General features: G+C 42.0%; 2 protein-coding genes across 2 annotated transcripts in view; one reads left to right on the top strand and one right to left on the bottom strand.

Moving 5' to 3' along the window:
• Positions 1-13,436, bottom strand: part of LOC139474804 (RING finger protein 17-like) — a 54,063-nt gene extending 40,627 nt beyond the window's left edge. Inside the window, exons 1-9 of the mRNA XM_071257929.1 lie at positions 13,291-13,436; positions 9,632-9,750; positions 8,866-8,969; positions 7,567-7,637; positions 6,900-6,988; positions 3,727-3,791; positions 2,910-3,054; positions 1,908-1,988; positions 1,158-1,258 (exon numbers count right to left, since the gene is read on the bottom strand). Of these exons, the coding sequence (XP_071114030.1) occupies positions 1,158-1,258; positions 1,908-1,988; positions 2,910-3,054; positions 3,727-3,791; positions 6,900-6,988; positions 7,567-7,637; positions 8,866-8,969; positions 9,632-9,750; positions 13,291-13,348 (833 nt within the window). The 5' untranslated portion in view covers positions 13,349-13,436. The remainder of the gene's footprint in view (positions 1-1,157; positions 1,259-1,907; positions 1,989-2,909; positions 3,055-3,726; positions 3,792-6,899; positions 6,989-7,566; positions 7,638-8,865; positions 8,970-9,631; positions 9,751-13,290) is intronic.
• A 996-nt stretch (positions 13,437-14,432) lies between these two features.
• LOC139475999 (uncharacterized) lies at positions 14,433-21,813 on the top strand. Its single transcript, XM_071259221.1, has 5 exons — positions 14,433-14,646; positions 15,100-15,674; positions 17,868-18,237; positions 19,484-19,977; positions 20,251-21,813. Exons 1-5 carry the CDS (start codon positions 14,433-14,435, stop codon positions 21,811-21,813), a joined length of 3,216 nt encoding a protein of 1,071 aa, XP_071115322.1.
• The last annotated feature ends 4,294 nt before the right edge of the window (positions 21,814-26,107 follow it).

Here is a 26,107-nt window from a genome sequence, read left to right as displayed (position 1 = left end):
TTGACCATAAATGTCTAAGCCCTGGTAATGAAACAATCATATGAATATGTCACAGCTGTAAGTTCTATGTCCTGAATGTCCAAGGCCACTTATGTGTCAACAGGACTTAGCCATTAATGGGCATCCTAGGACATAGACATGGTATTTCCAGTGTTCTGTGTTCCTGGTAATGTCTTCAGTTTGTGTTACTGTTAGGACAAAAATATCAAAACTCATTGTGGTTTGTCTAATGGAAGAAAGTGTGCACTATCCCCACCCAAGAACATGCAGTATATGTTATGAAAATGAGCCTTGATTTCATTTTATTATTATTTATTTATTTATTCATACATGAACGTCCAACATCTGTCATATACGAGGTGGGCGTGACCAAAATACAAATGGAAGATTGGCCAAAACATTATTCCAGATTTATCTAAATTTTAGATGTCCTGGGCCAACTTGCACAACACAATCTTAGTGCGAAAATTATCATAAGTCTCATACTTTAAAATAGGCTTACAATAACTTCTTTGATAGGCACCAACCTCAAAGACTTCAAGATCAGGAAACTACAAGAAGCCATCAACATCAAAAGACTCCAGCCGTCAATCAACCGTGACCAAGGCTATTACATACCCCTGGCGTACCATCAACTCATCAAAGACCCCAATCAGCCATAATCCCGTTGTTTATATTACTGGCTTCATCCTTTGATTATGTCACTGACTTCACCGATGATTGTCATTACTGCCCTTGTGTGTACATAACACGTTTCTCTACTCCAGTATAACAATATCTACTCAACTGTATAAACATTGCCTCCTACTTGTATATATACTTGCCAACCACACTCTTTATATCACTTGCTTGATAACGGTGTTCGAACCTACACCAAAACGTCGCTCATAATTGTAACAAAGAAGTTGTTCATCCATAAATTCTTATCTTTACTTAAGATAGCTTTGTGCAAATGGGCCCAGGAAGTCTTTTTATCTTTGTTATAGGTGACAGTCATCTGGGTAAAACAATGCCTGAATGCAATGTTGTTAGCAGATCCAGATTTGTGTCGCTTGCCATGCAGTCATTGGGACCTGTCCTGCATAAGACATCCATAACAATACAGGGGTGCAAGGCACACAGAAAGATACAAAGGCAACAGATTGCTCACAACATACCTGACTTGTAATGCTGCATGTAAAGTCTGAAAATGTGCTCTGATGGAATCAATGACTGTGGACGTTTCACTCTTCACCGACGGTACAGACTGTGACAATATCTGCAAAACAGATTGACACATGCAGTGAAACCTGGACAACCGGGGGAACAATTAAACATATAGTAACTTCTCTGAAGATGAAGTCAGTGAAATATCCATGTATTATAAATAGAAAAGAGATAAAAAGCATAACATCACTACAAAGACAGTTGATGAATTAACTGCTCTAATTCTGTCTCAAGTAAAATTACATCAGTATTACTACTTTTCATGGGCTTCTATTCCATCTGTTCAGTAAACTTTTTCAAACTGATTTCAAAATATTTATCACAAGACAATTGTGATGTTTATTCTACAATCCCTATGAAGCATTTAAATTACATTTAACATTGGCATACACCCTAAAGACGCCCACCCTGAAGATGCCAAATCTTCAGCTAGAACTTGGAACACACCCTGAAGTTACACACCCTGAAGACATCCACCCTGAAGATAGAACTTAGCATACACCCTGAATACACCCTCCATGAGGACACCCACCCAGAAGACATCCACCCTGAAGATAGAACTTAGCATACACCCGGAAGTTACACACCCTGAAGATAGAACTTAGAAATACACCCGGAAGACACCCTCCATGAGGACACCCACCCAGAAGACACCCACCCTGAAGACGGAATGTAACTGAGACCAACTACTTCCAGTCTACCTTATCTGCCTTGACCAGCTTCTTCACAACCTGTGATGCAAATTGTAAGGCAGGCTCCATGTCTCCTAGCAACACCTTATTCTGCAACATACAGCAAGGTATTAAACAGTACAATGAGAATGTGGTGGGCATGGAGAAAATGTTGCTAGTCCTTTCTGAATACTAGTCTAGGAATTGTGGGCTTACAATAATTTCGTTCACTGATACACTAACAACTGAAGCATTTCACTGCAATTCTTTGTCAGGTCAACCATATTCCAGCCATATCAAGAGGGTCTGCAAATAACCAAGTCTGGGCCAGCCAAACTAGCGATTGATACTGTGAACGATGTCCCACGTTGTCAGGGTACAAAGAAACACAAAGCCACCGTGTCTGACCACCTGATCCACAGGAGTCACCTAATATGACACACAGCTATGTACTGGCTGCCCACTATAAGCCAGGTCCCCAGAAGGCTCCACTCCATTATCAGGTACATATTTACATTTGTCTAGCCGTAAACCCCTGTCAGGATCTTAGACATTGTCACAGTGTGATTGGGGGATTCATGAACAAAGTTTCTTTGATTGTTTGTTTGCTTGTTTGTTGTTTAATGCCGCACTCAGCAATATTCCAGCTATGTGACAGCGGTCTGTAAATAATCGAGTCTGGATCAGACAATCCAGTGATTGATATCATGAGTATTGATCAACAAAATTGTAAGATGACATGCATCAACCATGTCAGTAAGCCTTACCACCCGATCCCGGTAGTCGCCTTTTACAACAAGCATAGTCGCCTTTTACAACAAGCATAGTTGCCTTTTAGGGCAAGAATGGGTTGCTGACCCAGATCTTCATGGGTCTGATGAACAAAGCGTTGAGGGGACTTGGATCAAACTTGCTGTGACTGACAGCTGACACAGGCATAGTAACCCCTTAAGCTTCCAGTTTTGTGATACGTACATATATGCAATGTATTTCTGTCCCATTAACCAAGTCATGTGAAACATAAGCACTCACCTTCTCTTCCATAGAGGTGATGGAGTGTTCCTTATGGTCGCCCATGATCACACACCGGGAACATATGGCTGTATCATCGTCATCACAGAAGTACTCTATAGGCTTGCCATGTAGCTTACATAGAGGGGACATGTCCTCGAAGGGGCTGGCAACACAGGGAATAAACTACACTCTATAGGCCTGCCATGTAGCTTACATAGAGGGGACATGTCCTCGAAGGGGCTGGCAACATAGGGAATATATTCCACTCTATAGGCTTGCCATGTGCTTACACAGAGGGGACATGTCCTCGAAAGGGCTGGCAACATAGGGAATATATTCCACTCTATAGCCATAGTATAGGCTTGCCATGTGCTTACACAGAGGGGACATGTCCTCGTATGGGCTGGCAACATAGGGAATATATTCCAGTCTATAGGCTTGCCATGTAGCTTACACAGAAGGGACATGTCCTCGAAGGGGCTGGCAACATAGGGAATATATTCCACTCTATAGGCTTGCCATGTGCTTACACAGAGAGGACATGTCCTCGGAGGGGCTGATAATGTAGGGAATATATTCCACTCTATAGGCTTGCCATGTGCTTACACAGAGGGGACATGTTCTCGAAGGGCCTGGCAACACAGGGAATATATTCCACTCCACAGGCTTTTCAAGTAGACAGTACACAGAAAAGAAAATGTTCTTAAACAACATACAAGGGTAGCACAACATTCTTGAAAATATTATCATAATCTTGGCATTTCCATTGTTACCTACACCTGTGTTTCTTACTTAGCTTTATGTTCTGTCCAAGAATACCAAATTAATATCATACCAATCATCTTCATCAGTGATTTGTGCTGCCTGGTGCTGTTTCAGAGTATTGGATAAGGAGTGTACCTACAAGACAAACGTGAATCTTTACACTGATTACATCAAAATATTGCGTATACATCTCAACACTTTTCATCATAAAACATCAGATGTTTCATAGACTTAAACAGTGTTCATTCTACAAATATGACAGGAGACCCGAGAAGATCCGGGGTAGAATAGGTCTTCAGCAACCCATGCTTGCCGTAAAAGGCGACTACGCTTGTCGTAGTAGGCGACTAACTGGATCGGGTGGTCAGGCTAGCTGACTTGGTTGATGCATGTCATTGTATCCAATTGCTCATGATGTCAATCAGTGGATTGTCTCGTCCAGACTCGATTATTTACAGACTGCCGTCATATAGCTGGAATATTGCTGAATGCGACGTTAAACAACAAACAAACAAATATGACAAGAATTGTTAATGACATGAAGCAGTTGGATACATGGTTTCAAACACAAACTTATCTCATATTGTAACTAAACACACACTTGTAACATTACATAAAGATGGTCTACATGGCAGTGTGTCCATGTCGGAAATGCGAAGTGTGGCCATCATGTTAAGATGCAAGATTCATCACATTGTGCCGACACCTTCAAGCAGTTTGTTTTGTTCTTGAAGCAACATAGGTGAATCTCCCACCATCACGACAAGTCAACAACAAATTATCAGTGGTGTCAAGAGATTTACAGCACTTTTTCAGTACAATCGAACTAGAGAAATTGACAACTTGTGGGACAATTCGATGAAGCATAAACTTTATCACAAACTTCCATTCATGATTCTGAAGATCCGAGATTTGAACAAGAGCAGCCGATGACAGCTCTGCTGTTACTATGGGCCTAGCATCATCTCTGATAGTTGGTTTAAAAAAAAGAAGATTTCTTGGTATTGCTATCTTCCTTTTGAAAATAAGCCTAATTTTTTTAAGGTAACGTCACGTTTTGGCTGCTCATGTGTCCAAATGGCCCTACCTTTTTAGGCAACTAAAATGAGCACAGCATTATCATGTCACAGCACCACCCGAAACCAAAATATCAGTTGTTTTGTTTGTTGCTCCACACCGCACTCAGCAATATTCCAGTTATATGATGCAGTCTGTAAATAATCGAGTCTGGACCAGAAAATCCAGTGATTGACATCATGAGCATTGATCCATGCTATTGGGTTTGATGACATGCATCAACCTAGTCAGCGAGCCCGACCACCCGATCCCCTTAGTCGCCTCTTACGACAAGCATAATCACCTTTTACGGCAAGCACGGGTTGCTGAAGACCTATTCTTTCCCGGATTTTCACAGGCCTGACATTAAACGAAACTTCTGAAATATTAGTTCTCAACAATTAGCAAAACAGCAAAACAATTCCATGGCAGTCTTCCTGAACTGTCCATAAAACTAATCTGTGCAAACACCCTTCTGCACATGAAGCTTATCACAAGAGATAACATAACACTCTGAACATAATACTGTAACCTATGACTCACAGCAGCCTACGTCTCACTGAGAAAGGGTCTGAAAGTTCAGTTCCGGTAAACCAATAGTAGATATGTTATATGTTGATCTGTACTAAAACACATACAATGTGAGCAATTCAATAAAACCAACAAATATGCCATGCACACGAACAGAGTACTTGGCCCGATAAGAGAATGGCAGAGTTTGTGATGCATTATTGGACTGAATGATGTCACAGGTTTGTATTGTCTACAGTTTTGTGCGTGAAGGTGGTTTGGTTGGTTGGGTATTGTTTTACGCCGCACTCAGCAATATTCCAGCCATATGACGACGGTCTGTAAATAATCAAGTCTGGACCATACAGTCCAGTGATTGATATCATGAGCATCGATCCATGCAATTGGGATCGATGACATGCTTCAACCAAGTCAGCGAGTGTGTGTGAAGGATTAAATAAGCAGTCTGTGAAGCTGTTATTGTTGATTTATTTATTTGACTTATTTAATTGACTTCAATATCTTTTTGCGGATGCACACTGGTTTTTACATTCATACCTCCATAAACGCAAACATTATTGAAGTCAGTTGTTAAGTAAATCAACAGTAGTGAAAGGTGTTGTTCTACACTATGTCAGAAATATCAATCATGTCTTAGATTGGAAATATTTGAGTCTGAGTCAGACAAACCAGTGGGTGTGTCAGCTTGAGCAATAATTAACAGTCACCTAGCATGATGCCCAATTAACCAACTGCCACACTAAAATCACCCAATCCTCATCAGTTGGTGTTCACAACAAACCATTGGTTTGTTTTTGTTGTTTGTTGTTTAACGCTGCACTTAGCAATATTCCAGCTGTATGATGGCTGTATGTCAATAATCTAGTCTGGAGCAGACAAACCTGTGATTGATATCATGAGCATCTATCCACACAATAGGGATTCAATGACATGCATCAACCAAGTCAGCGAGCCTGACGACTGGGGCACACAGAGAATACATTCACATGGTAAGGGCACACTCAACAATAACAGTCCTTTATGATAATGGACTATTATTGTTGAGTGTATCTATGACAGTGTGCTCGAGAGTGGGGCACGACCGAAGCCCCAGAAACTCTCAGGAGACAAGCTACCGAACATGGTCACCTGTATTATTAGTAGCAGGGGGCGGTCAGGTAGCCGAGTGGTTAAAGCTTTTGCTCGTCACGCTTAAGACCCGGGTTTGATTCCCGACATGTGTACAACCTGTGAAGCCCATTTCTGGTGTCCCCCGCCATGATATTGCTGGAATATTGCTAAAAGCGGCGTAAAACCATACTCACTCACTCACTCTTAGTAGCAGACTAACATATAGTCAAACAGCTTATTTTTATCTTCCAAACATTGTCTGCATTGCTTTCAATGATGATTTCATGACTGGACTAGATACTTAATAATCTATGTTGTTTTAATCAAACAAAATGCAGATATTCCACAGTCATGGTGCAGGACTATCTTAGAAGCCACCAAACTGACAGTGAGACAGTGCTGAATGAATCATAGTTACACACAAAGGTAACACAGAGTTTCAATGGAGTATGAGTAACCTTACCAGTGAGTCAACACGACAACTGGGGCTGTATGTCAGCCTTCACTACGCTATACCTGTCTACACTGGGAGCCACATCCCCGTACCTTGTCAAAGCAGAGGCCACACATCACACAGTCACATTTCACACATTTACAGGTGGCCCTGTTGAGCCTGCACTCGCTGCAAACACGGCCTGCAAGAGACAGATCAGGAGCACATTCATGAGCCCTGGGCCACATTCCACAAAGCAATCTTAGTGCTATGGTAATCATTAACTCCCACACTGTAACATAGGTTTACTATAATCAGCGCTTAGATCACTTTCTGCAATGGACCCTGGGCCACATTCCACAAAGCAATCTTAGTGCTATGATAATCATTAACTCCCATACTGTAACATAGGTTTACTATAATCAGCGCTAAGATCACTCTCTGCAATGGACCCTGGGCCTTGTTCCACAGAGCTATCTTAGTGCTATGATAATCATTAACTCCCATACTATTACATAGGTTTACTATAATCAGCGCTAAGATCACATTGTGGAATGGGACCCTGTCTAATAAAACTGTGGAACATCTTTGTTTAACAAACATAAATGCTCCATTAGTTCACATTATGCAATACTTGGTATTACCATTTCTTTAAAAAATAAAAATGTGGCTATTTTATCAATTAATAGCCAACTGTTTGTAACCAGGGCAACTATATGACAGAAAATAGTGGTCAAAATTGAAGCATGTTATCAACAACAAAGTAACAGCCTAATGTACCTGTCGCCTCTGCCACAGCGGTCTTTTTGTTGACAGATGCCATGCCAGCAGGAGCCATCCTGCTCAGCTCACTGTTCAAAGAGGAATGACAAGTTACCAGCTTAAGGAGGGATACACAGAATACAGACTGCCTTAACCATGTACACAATGACTGAGTGAAAAGGACAGCATATCCCTGTTATTAAATTTTGTAATTGAAATAAGCGCCTGTCCATGGGCCTAGGGTTGGCAGATCTTGTGTTTGGCCTGCAGTTTCAAATTTGTATGCAGAGAAATGGGCATAGAGTATGCTCTCGCATTCTGGGGCGAGGGGTAGGGAAGTAAGAATATGGTGTAATTCCAGAGGGTACGTGTTCATTTATCACAATTAGCAGCAGTCTTTTAAATGAGGGCCAGAAGAGTCATTTCCTTTCTATGCCTCTCCTACTGACCAATCAGATTCAACCTCTCGTATCACATGCATTTGCTTCAAACAAAACGGTGGCGCCCAGTCAAGACGATCTGATCGATAATCAAGATCTATATTGTGATAAAACGAGTCTTACATCGCAAAGTGCATCAAATCACGTGAGCACCTTGATTAAAAACATGAAAAGATTTAGAAAATATCTGTTGACAACGAGTTAGCTGTGCACATGCTTTGCAATCCTGCAGTCGACCGAAATCTGCATGACACTTTACGAACCGGATTTCGATTTCGGTGCGCGATTTGGATTGGACTATACATAAACTTGTTAGTCCAGCCAAAATGTAACTCCATAATACAAGCCTAGTTTGGCAAGGGTGGAAACTGGACTTTTATAGTCCAGTTAACTCTCTTGCCTCGAGAAGATGGGTCCTGATGATGGGTTCTAAACGTAAAACCATTATCTGGATGTTACAAGAAACAATTATTCAATGAAGTGTGAAGCCAAAGATCCCATACATGACATAACTGTCCAAATTCATTTTCGAGGCTGGTTTTCGAACACAATCAACATCCAAATATCCTAATTTCAACCAGTTTCATGAGTGACTTGTACTGAAGTCAGGTGCACCAGCAGTGGTAAATTTTGTAAAGTCCCATACTGTATTAGCAACTGCCAGATTTATAGCCTCAAAGATGCCCATTGTTTGAAACATGGTAAATGAGTTATTGATAGTTTGAGACATCTGTAATAGCACAGGGTAATTGATCTGTTGATTTACAGTGGACATGATTGCCAGTACTGATTGTTAAGGAACATTTGACTATTATTAATCATTTTCATTATTCACGGAATTAGAGACAGAATAATTCATGAGGTGTGCGGTACTCACTGTTCCAGCAGAGCCTTCTGGCTGCAGATGAGGTACCCGGACAGGAAGTAATGGCTGGGGAGGCGTCGCACACCTGTCTCCCCCTGGGGTAGGTTGGTAACATCCTACAGCAACAAATACAGGTAAATGGCAGCAACACCTCAAATATGATGCCTAAAACTGCAGAATATAAGCCATGGTATTAGTCTACAAACCCAGTGCTTTATCTGCCACTGAATACAAACACTGAGTTTATATAGCTGTCCACAGTGGTCAAGAACCATTGATAAAGGATACTGTATTTTAAAATACAAATACTGATTTACAGGGGGTTATGTATTTGGAGGGTCCAAGCGGAATCTAACCCCATATTCTGCGCAACGCCTCCTCCGTTCAAATGTTTATCCCACGGAAGTGAGAGATAGACGTTAATTTTGACGGAATCAGTCATACAGGCCGTAACTGTCGTTCGGAATACCCCATGTTAACGTTTTCGAGGTTGCATGATTAGAAAACACATTCTCTTTCATGATCTGCTAAGCGACGCTTTGATTGGTCAGATGAAAGGTAGTTCTGACACGACCTGTAATGTTTAGCAATAGCGAGAGCAAGAACTAAGATCTGATTTTAATGAGATTGAAGTTTGACATAGTTAAGAAAAAAACAAAATATTTGCATTTCAGGTAACCCAACGACCCATTGGTTCATTTGTGAACCAATAGTTTTTAATCACAGCTGGAAACAGCTGTCAAGAAACTTGTATTTAACATATTATAAGTTAACCCACCTTGCATGTTGGACATGTGATGCCCTTCTTGCCTTCACGGGCCAACTTCAAGAGGCAAGACTCACAAAAGGTATGGGAACACTTCAGCAGTAATGGCTGACGTGAAATACCTCGATGATCTGAAAATATCAGAGAAATAGTCCAAAATTAACTTAACTGAAAACAAGCATCTGACTGCGTTCCTTGCGAGTTGGATTAACACCACTTTAATATTCAGTGAAATCTAAGCATTTGCTTCCTGAGACATGCTGTGTAGTAATGATGATCCTGCCAAATTCAAAACATCAATGCCCAAGATTCACAGAATATTCAGGTTTCATTATCGGGCGAAACAGATTGATTATCTGGCGAAACAGATTCCATGGGAGGGGCGGTCGGGTAGCCTAGTGGTTAAAGCGTTCGCTCATCTCGCCGAAGACCCGGGTTCAATTCCCGAGATGGGAACAATGTGTGAAGCCCATATCTGGTGTCCCGGTCCAAGATATTGCTGGAATATTGCTTAAAGTGGCGTAAAACCATACTCACTCACTCCCAGATTCCATGGGAAATAAAATGCAAAATAGTGGTGACAATTATACTAATGGATCACTGAAAATAAGTGATGACACCAGGTGTTCGCGAAAAGCCATTATCTTGTCAAAAATTGGAAGATTATTAAATGATTATGAATATCTACTCTATCATAAATTTCATCTGGGTGTTCCTTGAGCTTTTCAACAATCTTTTGAATATATTATGTCAATAATGATTGAGTCAAAAAGTAACTGTATATTTGGAAACTGATGCAAAAATTGAGGAAAAATTTGATGTGTAAAAAATCACTACATCCCCAGGAGAGAATCTACTTATTATATGAATAGGTTGAATGTAGACATCTTAAACAGAATTGTTTGTTATGATATAAACTGAAAGGCAAAAGAAACGTTACTTCTGAAAATACTGATAAAACTTAATAGACACTGGCAGTTTCATGTTCTGTGGTCAATAAAATCATTTAACGTTCTACTGCTTCTTTTTGTTGCCTTAAAGTCCATTTAACAATTGAGTTTAAAATGGAGTGCTTTGCCCCAAAGTAGCCTACAAAAGAGCAATGGGACTCAGTTGCCGAAAAGTCTTGTCAAAAACACAATGCACGTGCATATCGTGGATGGTATGGGTATAAAAGACACCCAAAACTGTTAACATGGTTAAGCTGGTTTTCGTTATTTCGATTCATCAGCCATGCCAAGATTATCAGGAAATGAGAGACAACAAGTGATCGGAAGACTGCAAGCAGGCAAAAGTGCACAAGTCGTATCAAATTCACTCAATGTCAACATCAGAACGATATATCGTTTGCAACATCGCGACAACATCACCAACACCGACGACCAACCGCGTATTGGTTGTCCGAGATTCACTACTCCCAGACAAGATCGGTTCATGATACGCCAACATCTGCAGAACCGATTCCGAATGGCCACTGAAACAGCTCGGCAAACCATTGGCAACCACCAGCGTGCCATCAGTGATCGTACGGTCCGACGTCGCCTAACTGCCAACAACATCTTGTGCCACCGTCCTGCTCACGTACCCATCCTGAGAGATCGTCACCGACAGACCCGACTGCAATGGGCCAGGCAGCATCAAAATTGGCGTCAACAGCAATGGAGAAGAATCATCTTCACTGATGAAAGTCGCTACTGTGTTTCAACGGTGGATGGCAGAGTCAGGGTCTGGCGAAGGAGGGGCAAACGTAATGCTGATGCTTGTGTTATGGAACGAGGCCCGTGGGGCGGCCCAAGCATCATGGTTTGGGGTGGAATCGGACTGAACCAGAGAGTGGGACCTGAGGTCTTTCAGAATATTGGTCCAGGCAGGGATAATGGCATCACAGCTCTCCGCTACATTGACCAAGTCCTCAGACCACATATCGTGCCTTTTTTTGCCCGTCATCAAAACCACACCTTTCAGGAAGACAACACCCGTCTCCACACTGCCAGAGTCACCAGGGACTTCCTCCAGCAGCACAACATCCAAATCATGCCTTGGCCTGCCCTCAGTCCGGATTTGAATCCCATTGAACACTTGTAGGATGAGATCCAACGCCGACTCAATGACGTACGCCCAAGGCCGACAACTGCAGCAGAACTGTGTGTAGCGTTCCTGAGGATATGGGCCCATATCCCAATGGCCTTCATCAAAAGTCTAGTCCACTCCATGTACAGATGTGTGGCTGTAGTTAACGCCCGTGGTGGCCACACCAGGTACTGATTTTGAACCCCCCAGCTGTGATGTCTTCTGGTGCCTCCCCAAATTCAAGATTCGCAAAAACATTCCCCAGACTTAATTTCATGTGGGTCAAACATCCGATGTCTTTACTTACATATATAAGCATTTGAAAATAAAGATATTTATATGATACATCCACATGACGTTTCTTTTGCCTTTCAGTGTATATGGAAATAAAGATTTCATTACCATCTTATTTTATCAATCATGCTTTAAGTTATATTAATATTAATATTGCTAAGTACAATAAAAAATCTTATATGATGAAATGTAGAGATGATAAAATAATGCCCAAGTACTCCCTTACCACTTTTTGTCATCATGGTATCATAGATTGATTTTCGAGTCATTGTCTTTTGTGGAATGCTGTTACACCAAAGTTTGTTTAAAGCAAGTCGTGTGGAATACAGTAGCTTAAAACGAGACACAACATTGCTTAGCGATAATGTAAGACGACATAAGGCGTGGCCATCATGTTGGAAAGATGATTCATGATGTTTTGTTTAGACAGTTACCTCTAGCAGATGAATCTTAAAATAACCTATGCGGAACGAGTATTATCCTTGCCTGTTTTTTCTGTGGTATCAGCAGTTTACCAAATGAGCTATAAATAAATGTTTGGTGGGTGTCCGGGTACTGCACTCACTGCTATGAGTATCGAAAAATACTCAAGTATTGATGGATCATTTGTTTTCGGATATTATACATTTTCGGACAGCCATGGTCATTGCGATCACTGGCGCTATAACAAGGGGTGTGGCGTCACACAGACATTGTAAATACTCAGATGATGACCTGTTTTTAAGATAAAGTTGTCTTTGATGTGAGAGAGATGTTTTACAGTTGTTTGTGTGATTAATGAGAGAATTACAAATGTTTCTTAAGCGTCTGAAAACCCATACCGTGGGGATAATCACATGGGTTTAGGCCAACATACGTCAAACACCTATAGATCTCTATATAGAAATGTATAAATTTATTAACCATGATTGTTCAAGTGTTAAATACATTTAAGAGTATAATTCACAAACCAATTAAACCATCATTCAAAAATAATAATAATCAGAAAATATTCATCTATTCTAAATGTTTGTGACAACTCCGACAAAATGGAAATGATTGCACGAAAACAGGAGACACCTGCCTGAGAATCGAAAATCATTAGCTGTGCACCAACTTTTAGTCCATAACATACCTCATTTATTGCCAAAACATTGTATAGTTTGTGCTAAAGTAACCCGGACATTCATATTTTCCAATTGACACTGCTTGATTTGCTTCCAAAATGTGTGTCAAAGTGTTTGTTTATTATCAAGAGACGAGCGTCATCGTTTGCAAATGGCTGGCACGGCAGCCGACAGCACAGAACTGAATTTGTGAATGCACACCTCGAAATTTAACTGCAAACGTGTGTTGGCACCTCGGACAAGATGCTCCCTTCTGCATTTTTTCTCAATACGTCAACCAACTAATGAAAAGATTCACGTATTCTGGATAACTGTTTCCGCATTTTCTCCAACCACTGCAGCTTTCGTTCACATGTGGGTGAATGGTGTAAGTCACCTGATGTCAACTTGACCGCTCATTGGTTAAAAAGGAATCAGCGCCAATCACAAATATTCTTCAGTTCTTCGTTGGCTTAGAGACGGTTACAATCTAATTCATTGTAAACTGTAATTAATGAATTGTTCTTTCTGGGAAAAACCTATCGCTTTCTGGGTAAAAAAAACAAAAACATTGGGGAACCATTGCTTTGATGCATGATATGGGCATGTACCCACACCATCCTTTTTTAGTTATTGTATTTATGTTATTGTTTTGCGGGTGGGGAGTAAATAAAACAAAATATATTCCTCCCTCATCCCTTTTTGTTTTCAACGGAAATAATGAAAGAATTGTATCTCCCTCCTCACCTTTGGGATAAATGTACCTGAGAAACTTGTATTTTGCTTTATGCAACACACCCACCTCACCGTTTTAGGTTATGCGGTAATCTGTTTGAGTAAGGTATCCATGGGCGGATGGGGTGGGGTGGGGGGTGGGGTGGCACCCACCCCCACCCCCCTCTCTTTTCATTTCGAAAAACATCTTTATTTCTGTATAAATTACCACCAAAGACAATAAATAGATCTTAATTGTGTGCACACACACACACACACACACACACACACACACCTTTTAAAAAAAGCTGTATCCGCCCATGGTATCCATGTTCAACTGGAATGGGCTAGCGGTATAAAACAAGCATAAGTCCTGATGAGAAAACTCTTTTCATCCCTCCTCACACAAGAACAAGAAAACATGGGATCGGGTGTCAATGAATGGAAGCACATGCAAGAAATGAATGCGGCAAATAATTGTGACGTCATAACATGATGACGTAACACGATACACGATTACGTCATTGGGCATACTCCATGACAACGCGCCACACACGGTTGTTAGTTCACAACATGGATGAAATTCAACATAAATATTGTTGGGATCTCGGCAAAGCATTTATTTAGCCAGTAGGCCAGAAGCCCAAAGGATGGCTGAACGAGCTTTGATACCAAATCCAGAAGATAAAGTACTGTTTTCAAATGCAACAAGTGATCTGCGGTTTCCTAAAGACAGTAAATGGGCATGGATTGTCTGCGTGTGTTCTTGGATCACTCAAGTTCTCATTTTGGGTATACTGCACGCATTTGGAGTTTTCTTTGTGGAGTTTATTGAAGATTTCAAGACATCAAAGGCAACTGCAGGTTTGCATTAGCGTGAGCTAGTTTATACAAATCTTCTTGTCAAATGACAGGTGTAGTTGATGTGGTTGTTGCAGACTATTATGGAGTCTTTGAATATGTGTTCATGATGCCTCGTACCCGTGTGGTACATGTAGGAGTACACGGCACTTTATATAATGAAATCTATTTAATCCATGAAGATCCGGGTTAGAAGAGATGTTCGGGGTCTTCAGCATCCCTTGCTCATGATGTCAATCACTGGGTTGTCTGGTCCAGACCACTATTTATAGACTCCTTGAATATAGCTGGAATACTGCTGATTGCGGTGGTAAATTATTATATTTGCATTATGACAGGGCTGTTACAGCTGCGTAGGGGCTTACCATTCTTATATTGATACCAAAAGTAGTTTTCAAAGGGAAGGACCGATAACAGACATGAATGTCTCTGAATTTAATTTCTAATTCTCTGCAGCATGGGTAGGATCTGTGGCCTATGGACTGTCCATGGCGGTGGGGCCTTTCGTCAGCATGATGGTCGAGAAATTCGGCCGAAGACTAGTTATGATGGCCGGGGGAACGCTATGCGCCATCGCTGTCCTCTCTTCCTCCTTCGTCACCTCCTTCTCCGTCCTCTTCATCTCTTTCTCCGCCCTCTTCGGCGTCGGCGCCGGGATGTCAATCACCCCTACCATGACGATCGGACAAGAATACTTTGACAAATATGCCAGTATCTCTGTCGGCATCATGACAGCCGGGAGCTCGATAGGAACACTTGTCACAGCTCCTCTTGCCCAGGCACTGATCAGGTCGATCGGATGGAGGAACACCTTTAGGTTCTTCGCGGGAACGTGTACCTTGACAGTTCTCTGCAACACCCTCATCCGGCCGATTAATGAGACAAAGAAGACGCCGATCCAGAAGATCCGGGGGTCCCCTTTGAGGAGGCTGATGGAGGAACTGAAACTGTGGAAGAACAGAGTGTTCATTGTGTGGACGGCTGCTGTCACCTGTGTCATGTTCGGGTACTACATACCTTACGTCCATCTTGTGAGTATTTGTGGGACAGGCTTAGGTGATCCACGGTTGATAATCATCACTTAATAATATAACCTATTTTATTTCAATTGTGGTTGTCGTAAGAGGCGACTAACGGGATCGGGTGGTCAGGCTTGCTGACTTGGTTGATGCATGACATCGATACCAATGTGCGTGGATCGATGCTCATGATGTCAATCACTGGACTGTCTGGTCCAGACTCGATTATTTACAGACCGCCTTCATATGGCTGGAATATTGCTAAGTGTGGCGTTAAACAAACACACAATTGTGGTTAGTGAGACAAGTTTTCAGACTTAATTATATAGGACGTAAAGCATATTGTATGGTTCTTCGATATGTCTCTACAAATAGCTGCACACTATGCTCAATGGTCTTGTGCCCATGGTCTGCCGAGGTCTGCCTAGGTCTAGACATTGTGATTGATATCATAATGCATCACTTAGACGTTCTCGGACACGGATGGTCCTTAGACACCGCAATTAGTCCTAGGACTATGATTAGTCCAATTAAACCTATGATATGGGTTCGAAACCCGGTTCGCCCCGATTAAGTTGCTATGGTTGTCAATAGCTTACCCGTGCTCGTACGTTTCACCAAAGTGGTAAACGTCAGTGACTTGTATTACTTCGGGCTTTCCTCCCACGGTAAGTTGACGCCGTGATATAACATGAATGTGTTTCAAAACATTGTCTGTGTTGTAAGGGTTATCATTTACTGCTCAATTGGTATACATTATAGAATTTGAACTAACAGACACAGTGATGTTATTTGGGGGACATGTATCAAATTTGCTTTTGGGATGTTTAGTATCCGACTAGTCCCCATTCAACTATATTAGAACACAATATTACACCCCGATCAGGTTTTGATTTGACGCCCTTGTCATAGATCCGCTAATATCAATGCCAATTTAGTCACACTAGACTGCCTCCTCTAGTGGATGGAGAGTCTGCGCGGAGAAACATCCCCGGCCGCGTCATACCAAAAGACGTTTAAAAATGGTACTTGTTGTTACCATACCTGACGTTTGGCATTGAGGGTTTAACACAAGAGCTGATCTGTTGGAAGTCAGTATACTGTGCCTGCGTGCGGGGTAATGGTTTCTCAATGGGCTAGCACTATCTGGGTTTTTTTACCATTACAAACCGCCTCCGTGGTCTAGTGGTAGAGAGTCCGCCCGAAAGTTCCTGGGATCGATCCCCGGCCGCGTCATATAAAAAGACGCTAATATATGGGTATTAATGGGCTAAAACAAGGACTCGTCGGCTCGGAGTCGGTGTACTGTGTCCGAGCGGGGTAGTCACGTGAAACTGCGGCGTGGTATTTTAATGGGCTAGCACTATAATTCAGCAGGGGTCCGTGCTAGTACAAGCAGCTGCACACATAAATGCATGCATGCTCTATATATATATATGTGCAATAATCTTGAAAGAGACGTTAATGCCCATTTCCCCTTACCCAGTAACACCAGTGTATACGCAGCGTTAGAAATTGTAATATAGTCCTTGCCAAACTGCCCAATAGTTAACAGAGCTCCTGATAAACTGTTTGTTTTGTGGGTATTTTACCCATGCGTTTTAAAATCATTGGGTATCAGTAATTCTATTTGGGTATTCAAATTTCTGTTACCCACTAGTTTTTACACATGTGGGTATTTAAGTTAAAAAAACACTATTCATCTAGTCCCTGCAAACTGGTGTTGTGTGGGTTCGAGAGCTTTATAGGACGATACCACGATACTTTCACAAGAAAGTGTGATGGCAAATGATCATGATGTAACTGTCATCGTGGAGTTGGGCAAGGTTGACGGAATGCCCGTTTATAATTTCAAAATAAGTTGCTGATTTGCTAATTGAATACGCAATGTTACTTCACAATATTTTGATGATACGTACAAGTTTTATTTTTGTAGCGTATCTGTAATGTTCGTTGCGTATTTGATACGCTTGGATTTTATTTTACTGCGTATTTCTGCATTCCTGATGCGTATTTTACGCAGATCTTTTATCTGGAGTTCTGCAGTTATGGTATCATAAGGACGAGGAAGAAATTTGCCCTTTTTATGGTTTTTGCTATATGCTATCAATATAAGGACGAGTGGACTAAAACTGTTAGTTTCTAGCACTGTATACGTCTTTCAAGCTATAACAAGAAACGGTGTGACAACACTAATCTTTGCAGGTAGCTTACGCAGCAGACAACGGTATCTCACAGGAACAGGGTTCTATGTTGGTCATGATCTTGGGAGCAGTCACGGCGACCGGCAGGATTCTATTCGGCAAGATCGTCCAGTATGGCTTCCTTGACCGCGTGCACATGCATCAGCTTTCTATGGTGATCACTGGAGCCGGGACGATGTTGCTACCGATGATCACGTCGTTTGGAGGCCTTGCAGCTTACGTGATCGTTATTGGCCTCGTGGACGGCTGCTACGTCGTTCTTCTGCCGCTGTTGACGTGTTCACTGGTGGGCTCTGACAAAGCAGTTTTAGCGTGGGGCTTTCTTGTTGGGGCGTCTTCCATCACATTCACACTGGGACCACCAGTTGCAGGTAGCGTGTTTTTCTTGCGATTATTACATATCTCCCAATGTCCTTTCTCTTCTCTCATTATCAAAAACGTTCAGGGACACGAGTGGCCCATTGGCCTAAGGCGTTACAATTCGCTGTGCAGAGTTGCATCCCTTGGGCACGCCAAGCAACCTATGTTTGTTGGTTCGGCCCAATTATGTTCCTAGGTTTGTCAGCACCACTGCCGTGCTCGTGTGTTTCAACGAACTGGTAAACGGACCTGCACTTCGGGCTTTCCTCCCACTTTAAGCTGACACGCCATGATATAACTGAAATACTGTTCTAAGCGACGTTAAACCCAGCTTACTCACTCGAAGGTATGAACCTTATCGGTGACTCACTCAAAATCATTCAACCATGCACTTTTACACGCCTGCAGCAAGGTGAGGTTCGACCTATACCAGTTAAACTCAATGGTATTTGTGGACGTTTAGAAAATAGTAGTTGTGATTACATCTATGTGAAAATTGATCCGATGATCGTGAGTTCGAATCCAAGTTTCGCCCAGATGATGACCCTTGGTTTGTCACCACCATGCCCATGCTCTTTGGGTTCACCAAAGCGGTTATCGTCCAAAACATTTATCATTTGGGGATTCCTCCGACATCAAGCTTCCACGCCATACACTGTTAAAGTGGCGTTATTCCCCACTTCATACTGCGTATGACCTGAGAGAGTACTATTTCCATGACCATGAAGTAGTGTGACGTCATATCGTGTCATCTGACCATTCAGTCGTGAAAATAGTCAAAATACACATACGCAAATGTCGGAAAATGGGTAATATTAAACAATCATTCATAACTAAACAGTTCTATGTTGCACTGCAATACATATCCACACCACTGATTACATTTGCTTCTCTCCATCATATGTTCATCCTAACAGGAGTCTCAGAAATATACCCTCACCATAGGTAGTCTTTACTACTCCCCATCACATTTTCATCCTGACAGGATTCACAGCAATATATCCTCACCACTGGTTGTCTTTTATACTCTCCATCACATGTTCATCTTGACAGGATTCAAGGCAAAATATTCTCACCATTGATTACCTTTATTAATATCCATAACATGTTCATCCTGACAGGATTCACAGCAATATATTCTCACCACTGGAGGTCTTAAATACTCTCCATCATATATTCATCCTGACAGGATTCACAGCAATATATTCTCACCATCGATTACCTTTAATACTATCTATCATATGTTCATCCTGACAGGATTCATGTACGATGCGCTCGGCAGCTACAACGTTGCATTCCACGTTGCTGGCATCCCAGTTCTGGCGGGAGCCCTGATCCTGTTCCTCATCCCCTGGGCACAGCGAACATCCCAGTCATCCAACATCATCAAGGTGATCAGCATGGCTCAAGTTCAAGATCAAGACGAGGAATCCATAGTAGACTTCATCACCCTGTCCAAGGATGGCTCGGTATTTGACCTTGAAGACAGTACTCCTGCTCTAGGGAACGCCGTGTCCCTTACCGACATTGATGCTTTGTCCTTCAGTGACATCAACCAGGTGACAGTGGTGCCTAAATCAACAGGAGGTAGGCGGGCTCTGAGGGAGGTGGACTTTGCCCTTTCGGCTCTTCAGAAGAGTGACCAGGTGTTGTCCAAGATGCTTGGAGGTGGACGTAAAGGTCATGTTCAATGTCGAGAAATTCCTTCGCAATCAACCATCAGGCGCTCTCCCAGTAACTCAGCAGCAAAGGTAGGTTTCATCTCATAATGACAATAACGTAAAGAATGGCACTTAAATGTCACCATTATATCAAATTCGTGTTGTTGTTCCTATGTAATTTGCATACCTGTACAAGACTTTTGTCGTAAAATATGAGTGAATGTTGATTAAATATATTTTACCACATTTTCACGTTCCTGTTGACATAAAATATCATTTGTTTTAGAATTGTGACATTGATCTGACAAGATCGTTTCAAATGCGGCAGTTTTAAAGATCGGAGATTATTTCATTCTTGAGCAGGGAAGCTTCCGAAAGAGCGATGTCATCAACATATCGTCAAGCTCTCCATCCACCAGAAGGACGAAGGACAAGTCTAAGGGCAGCTGTGACAAAGGAGGGAAGCGTTATGGTGAAATTGGAGTTCAAGCCGATCTCATCTCAATGGACAGTCAAAGGCCATCACCTGCTTACTCGAGAAGATCTGGAGCCGATTCTGGCGCATCCATTAATCCATTTAATCCAACTGCAAGTGTTCTCTACCAAGCTATTGTAGCTTTGGAGAACCTGCAACAACTTCAAAATGCCACTATGTCTGAAAGCAGTAGGGCTTCCATGACGAGTGGAAATCTACCCACAACACCGCTTTTGGAAGAGTTTGTGGTGGAACAGCTTGAAAGATTGAGGGATACGTTGAGAAGTCCCTCTAGACCAAGTGAGGAGGGAGGCCCGCCATCAACAAGAAGCTTGATGCAGAGTATTTCGGGGGAACATCAGGATCAAGGTGGAAGATCGTCAGCTGCATCGTCCTCTAAAGGGAGCAATCAGTATGCAGGTAGTAACAAAGGGGCGCACTCCATTCGATCAGAAGGGACACAGACGTGTGAGACGGACGTCGAGGAGAGAAGTCCATCATGCGTTGTCTCCCCTCACCAGCAACGATCCACAACATCGGCCCAGGGATCCTCAACCAACACCACAAATCATTATGAAGGCTTACGACAAGGAACAAGTCCTGTGGATATCCCCAGTACATCTGCTGTTCCGAACGAGGATCTGGAGGTGTTTTCCATGGATCCTCTGAGCCCGTATGGAACCCCGCCCAAAGAAATACCCCGGATTCCACCGCCGCCGCCATCACAATCACAAGTACTTGAATCGAGGGGTGTATTGGCCTGTCCCGCCATACCAGAACACAGCCCGAACAAGATAGTCAACACTGAAGGTGGGTGTATATTCGCAATGGACCCCTTTGTTCCAGCAGGTGGGCCTATGGCTACATCGCAACTCTCCCAAAGGGACAACGCTATCCCTTCGTCTGTTGGCAAACAAAAGGTTGTTGACGGTATTTTCGAAATGGACGAGTATCATAGATCCTCACCCTGTGCATCAAGATTGGAGGAATTCCATACGTCACAGTCAGATGACACGCTGGATGCAGCGTCAGCCAGGCCTGGGACTATTCAAAGTGGACGCTTCACCATTGACGCTGTCACACTGTCAAATACTGATAAAAGAGAGGTCATCCCTTCTCTGCCGCCACCACCTTCTATCAGCAGATCATCTTGCGGGTCAGCAAAGAAAGGTGACTTACAAGTGTACAGTTCCCAGTCTAACGGGTTGGGTCAGCCAGGCAGTCTACATAACACGGACCTTGACCTGAACATCCAGTCGTTCGACCAGCAGGTGGCAAAAGCAATCGTTCAAGAGCCTTCAAACACTGACGATATCATGTTTGACCTTGACCTTTTAACTTCCCCTGGTGAGACGCCAGCAATTGATGGCGGTGTTGTAAGTATCTCCCCTGATGACGTCATATTTGATATTGATGTATCACCACGTGATGGAATTGATCCAATGACATAAGTGACAAGGAAAGTGGTCCGACAGTAGATGTATCCCTTCAAGGGAGGCGATCTAGGGTATTCAACATACAAAACTGACCAACATTATGGCAATGGTGAAACTCAATGTCTGCCTGTCTAACTACACCATATAAATATAGATGCATAGGAATCTGTACCTGCATAATAAGCACAATGTCAGCTTAAGGCGGATTTCCAAATCACTATTGTGTGGAAAAAGACAAAGCCTGATAATTGGAGGGCTTAATTACAGTGTCTAATGCGGCGCGATGCAGTGTGCAGAGTTGCGTCCCTTTGGCGTGCAAGAAACCTATGATCCTGGGTTCGTATCCCACATACGCTCTGATAATGTTTCAGAATAATGTTGATAATGTTTCGGTGTTTCAGCACCATATCCCTTCTCGTGGGTTTCACCTCACATCATGCTGAAACGTTATAAAATAACTTAAATATTGATCAAAATGGGTTTATCCCAAACTCACACATTTACAGTTATACAATTATGAATATCATATATCCCCATCAGTAAGTGTGGCACTGTTGTTTTAATGACAAAGTCCTGTATAAGCTGTCATATCAGTATTGGTTAAGATTTGTTATTGAAATGAATGAGGTCTGTTTCATTGTTCCTTTTCTTATAAACGTTTTTGTATGAATACTAGTGTTGTTTTCATTTCAACTCTGAAAAAAGCTGTATGAGCCACACAGAGACTTGTAGCAGCTATAACATAAGCAGGCTACTTCGCGTGTACACCATCTTCCCGAGGCAAGAGAGTTAACTGACTATAAAGTCCAGTTTCCATCCTTGCCGAACTGGGCTGGAATTACTTGGCTCGATCGTAGCAGCAATCCAAACTATGATGGAATTCTTGGGCTCGATCGTAGAGTCACGAGTGGCTATTACCAGTTATGTCCCGTCTAAGCCTCGCCTATGGACCAATGGGATTCCACCTCTCGTATCACTTGCGTTTGCTTCACACAAAATCGTGGCGCCCGGTCAGGACGATCTGATCGATAATCAAGATATATATTGTGATAAAACGTGTCTTACATCGCGAAATGCATTAAATCACGTGAGCACCTTGATTAAAAACATGAAAAGATTTGGAAAATATCTGCTGACAACGAGTTGGCGGTGCACATGCTTTGCAAATCCTGCAGTCGACCGAAATCTGCATGACAGTTTACGAACCGGATTTCGATTTCGGTGCGCGATTTTGATTGGACTATGCATAGACTCGTTATTCCAGCCAAAATGTAACTCAATAATACCAGCCTAGTTCGGCAAGGGTGGAAACTGGACTTTTAAAGTCAGTTAACTCCCTTGCCTCGGGAAGATGCGTGTACACAATCAAACGCAAAAGTGACTGTGATCATATCATTTCATTGATTACTTAAATAGAGGGTATTATATGAGCATTCATGTCATACTATGTTAACGACACGAGTGTCTAAATTCCGGTATTTCTCGAGCGAGAGCAAGGAAAACATCGGAATTTAGGCACGAGTGCCGTAAATATAAAGGAACATGAACACGAATATAATGTTTTATCATATAATGTGTGGGTTTCTCGGCAGGATAAAGCTAACGGATAAATACGATATCTGTTGCGGTTATATGCGGATAGATATGCAAATATCAAAGGTCAAGTAGGGACTTCTTTCACTGTTTAGAAACAAACATGGCGTAGGGCTTGTCATTCGGCAATCGAGTCAAAATTAACCATCGTGTATGTGGAGAAACTACAGGGATAATTGCTATTACTATGAAAATAATAGTCTAATATACTGAAAATCGGTGTCTTACTGCGACGTAGCTAAGGCATTTTACAAGTTTGGGCAACTTTGGAGATAGAATTTGCGAAACAATTTAGCGAGGGCACTAGCCAAGCGGGATCACTTTACATATCTGTTCTTGTAGACCTCTGCGGCTTGGAAAGTTTTCCACAAATTAAAAACAGTTGGATTTGGCCGAAATATGATCGGATTGTTAAATTGTTTCGTTTTGTCGCTGTTTGTACATCTGAGTGACTTTCGTAAAGTTATGACAAGACAGGCCGACTGTCAACAACGTCTGACCCTGTGGCCGTGACGTTTCATAGACTAGGGTTAGATCGCGAGTAGCTTCCCTTTGATGAAGGGCAGTTACTGTATCGAACAGACCGACGGATGGCCTAGAAAGGCAAGTAAAAGCAGTTTGTGTAGGCAATTGTTTTGCATATATGTTGTTACGCCACATTATAAGAAACAGGTTTCTGTTGGAACTATATTGGCTACTGTCACTGTCCAATTGACACATCACTTACCTTCTGACGTAATATATATTAATGCGCAACATTCCATGGAAATTGCAATGTTTAGGGTAATGTTTGTGAGAGATGGAAAGAGATTTTCGAGCACATAATTGAAGAATGATATTTAAGAATTGACCTTCACTTTGTGTGAGTTCATTGGAGTATGAACCTTCATAGAGTGAGGGCCAAACTGTATGAGCTTGCGACGACGTTCATACAATGTATGGCCCTCACTCTATGAAGGTTCATACTCCAATGAACTCACACAAAGTGAAGGTCAATTCTTATAATTTTTTATCACAATTTCTTACCTCAAAGGATGTAGGCCAAGATCTAAACACAATTTTATTTAGTACGTGTGACTTCATGTTTACACTGACAGCCAAACAACAACCATCTATATCGCGGAATAAAATAGTTCCCCAAAAAGAGAGGTGACATGAGCGTATGGATGCAGAACTTGCTCTTCAGAAACATCTTACGCAACACATGTGTTCATATAAAATCCCCATTAGATGAGAAAGGTCTGTAATGAACTACCTCAGTAAATCAGTCACAATGACAGCGCGTCGTAATAAATTTACATCAAGTTCACGACGTCAAAATGGCCGACACGATAAACGTGACGGGAGGATTTCCGAAGTTGTTAATGAACCTGAGGCGGTTACATGTGTTAGTCATCATTGATCAACTGACTAATTATTGAAAGGTGATTAAAGATGCGTCAAACAGACACCAAGGTAAATTCGTAGATTGCTGGAGACGGTCACTGTCAGCCTAGACACAGATCGAGTCGATACTGACGATAGTTTGGATGTGCATTTTTTCGTTTGTTCATAAGGATGGGCCGTAGCGAGGAAATTCGTGAACAATCATTCAGTCAAGCTCTCTTACGTTTCTCAATGTATACTGAAATGCTGAGACCAAGATTAAAGGTTCTAAATGATCAGAAATAATGCTTATGTATGTTTTCGTGCTGGGGAATTCCCAGGGGATTCCCCAGGAATGTGGAAATAGTCCGTCAGTGTTTACGTCATTTCAAGAACACGGTCTCGTGAAAAACGTATGAACGTCAAATTGTGTTGTTCATACACTTATGAACGTCAATTTCGCGGTCATGTGACCGACCTCTCGTCCAGTGGAAAAGTCGCATATCGTGTAAACGTCAAATTAAAAAATTATTATATGTTAAAGAGGTTAGCACTCTTTTGTGTCTGTGGATGGTAAATATCGCCAAGGCTCGCTAAATACAATGTTTATTCCTAAAACAGGATATTTACCATCCCCAAACACACTCGCGTGATAAGCACTATCTATTTATTTCCGAAGAAGATGTCTACATATAGAAACGAATTTAGTGTTTAACTGTAGGGATAGCAGGTCGCAACAGCAGCGGAAGTACGATTTGTTGAATGACGTCAACAATCTTCAGCTATCTAGTCGTTTCTAGTGTGACGTCATTCCGACCTCACCAGCACAATAAGATTCGAATGACGTCAACAATGCCGTCCGGATGATGGGAGCAATACGCTGTTGACCCGAGGGCACATATGATTTTTATGAACCCCAATATGTTTGCCCTGGTAGGTAATAAATATAGAATACCAAACGAGCTCCCGTGGAATACCAATTTTATGAAACGTGTGAATAGTTCTGGTATTTAACGAGCGAAAGCGAGTCAGATACCAGAACTATTCACGAGTTTCATAAAATTGGTACTACACTGGAGTTTGTTTAGTATTTTATTTATTACTTGCCATTTCTGACTTTTTTTAGAATTCCACTATCGTGTATGAATAGGCAGACACCTACACGATTCACAACGAAGTCCAATTGAGTTTAACGTAACGTAAAACGTTGATACATATGACTTTAATACCTTACAACCGCCCACCTTCAGAATTCAGGCGTCCGTTCAATCTATCGTAGCGCTATAAGGTTATCGTAACTCACATACTTTAACATAGACTTACGGCTGTCCTTGTGCTACAGTGCGATCGC

Source organism: Haliotis cracherodii, unplaced genomic scaffold, assembly GCF_022045235.1.
Source record: "Haliotis cracherodii isolate W230 unplaced genomic scaffold, xgHalCrac1.p SCAF_3, whole genome shotgun sequence".
NCBI classification, from domain to species: domain Eukaryota; kingdom Metazoa; phylum Mollusca; class Gastropoda; order Lepetellida; family Haliotidae; genus Haliotis; species Haliotis cracherodii.
This window is presented reverse-complemented; position numbering and strand designations above follow the sequence as displayed.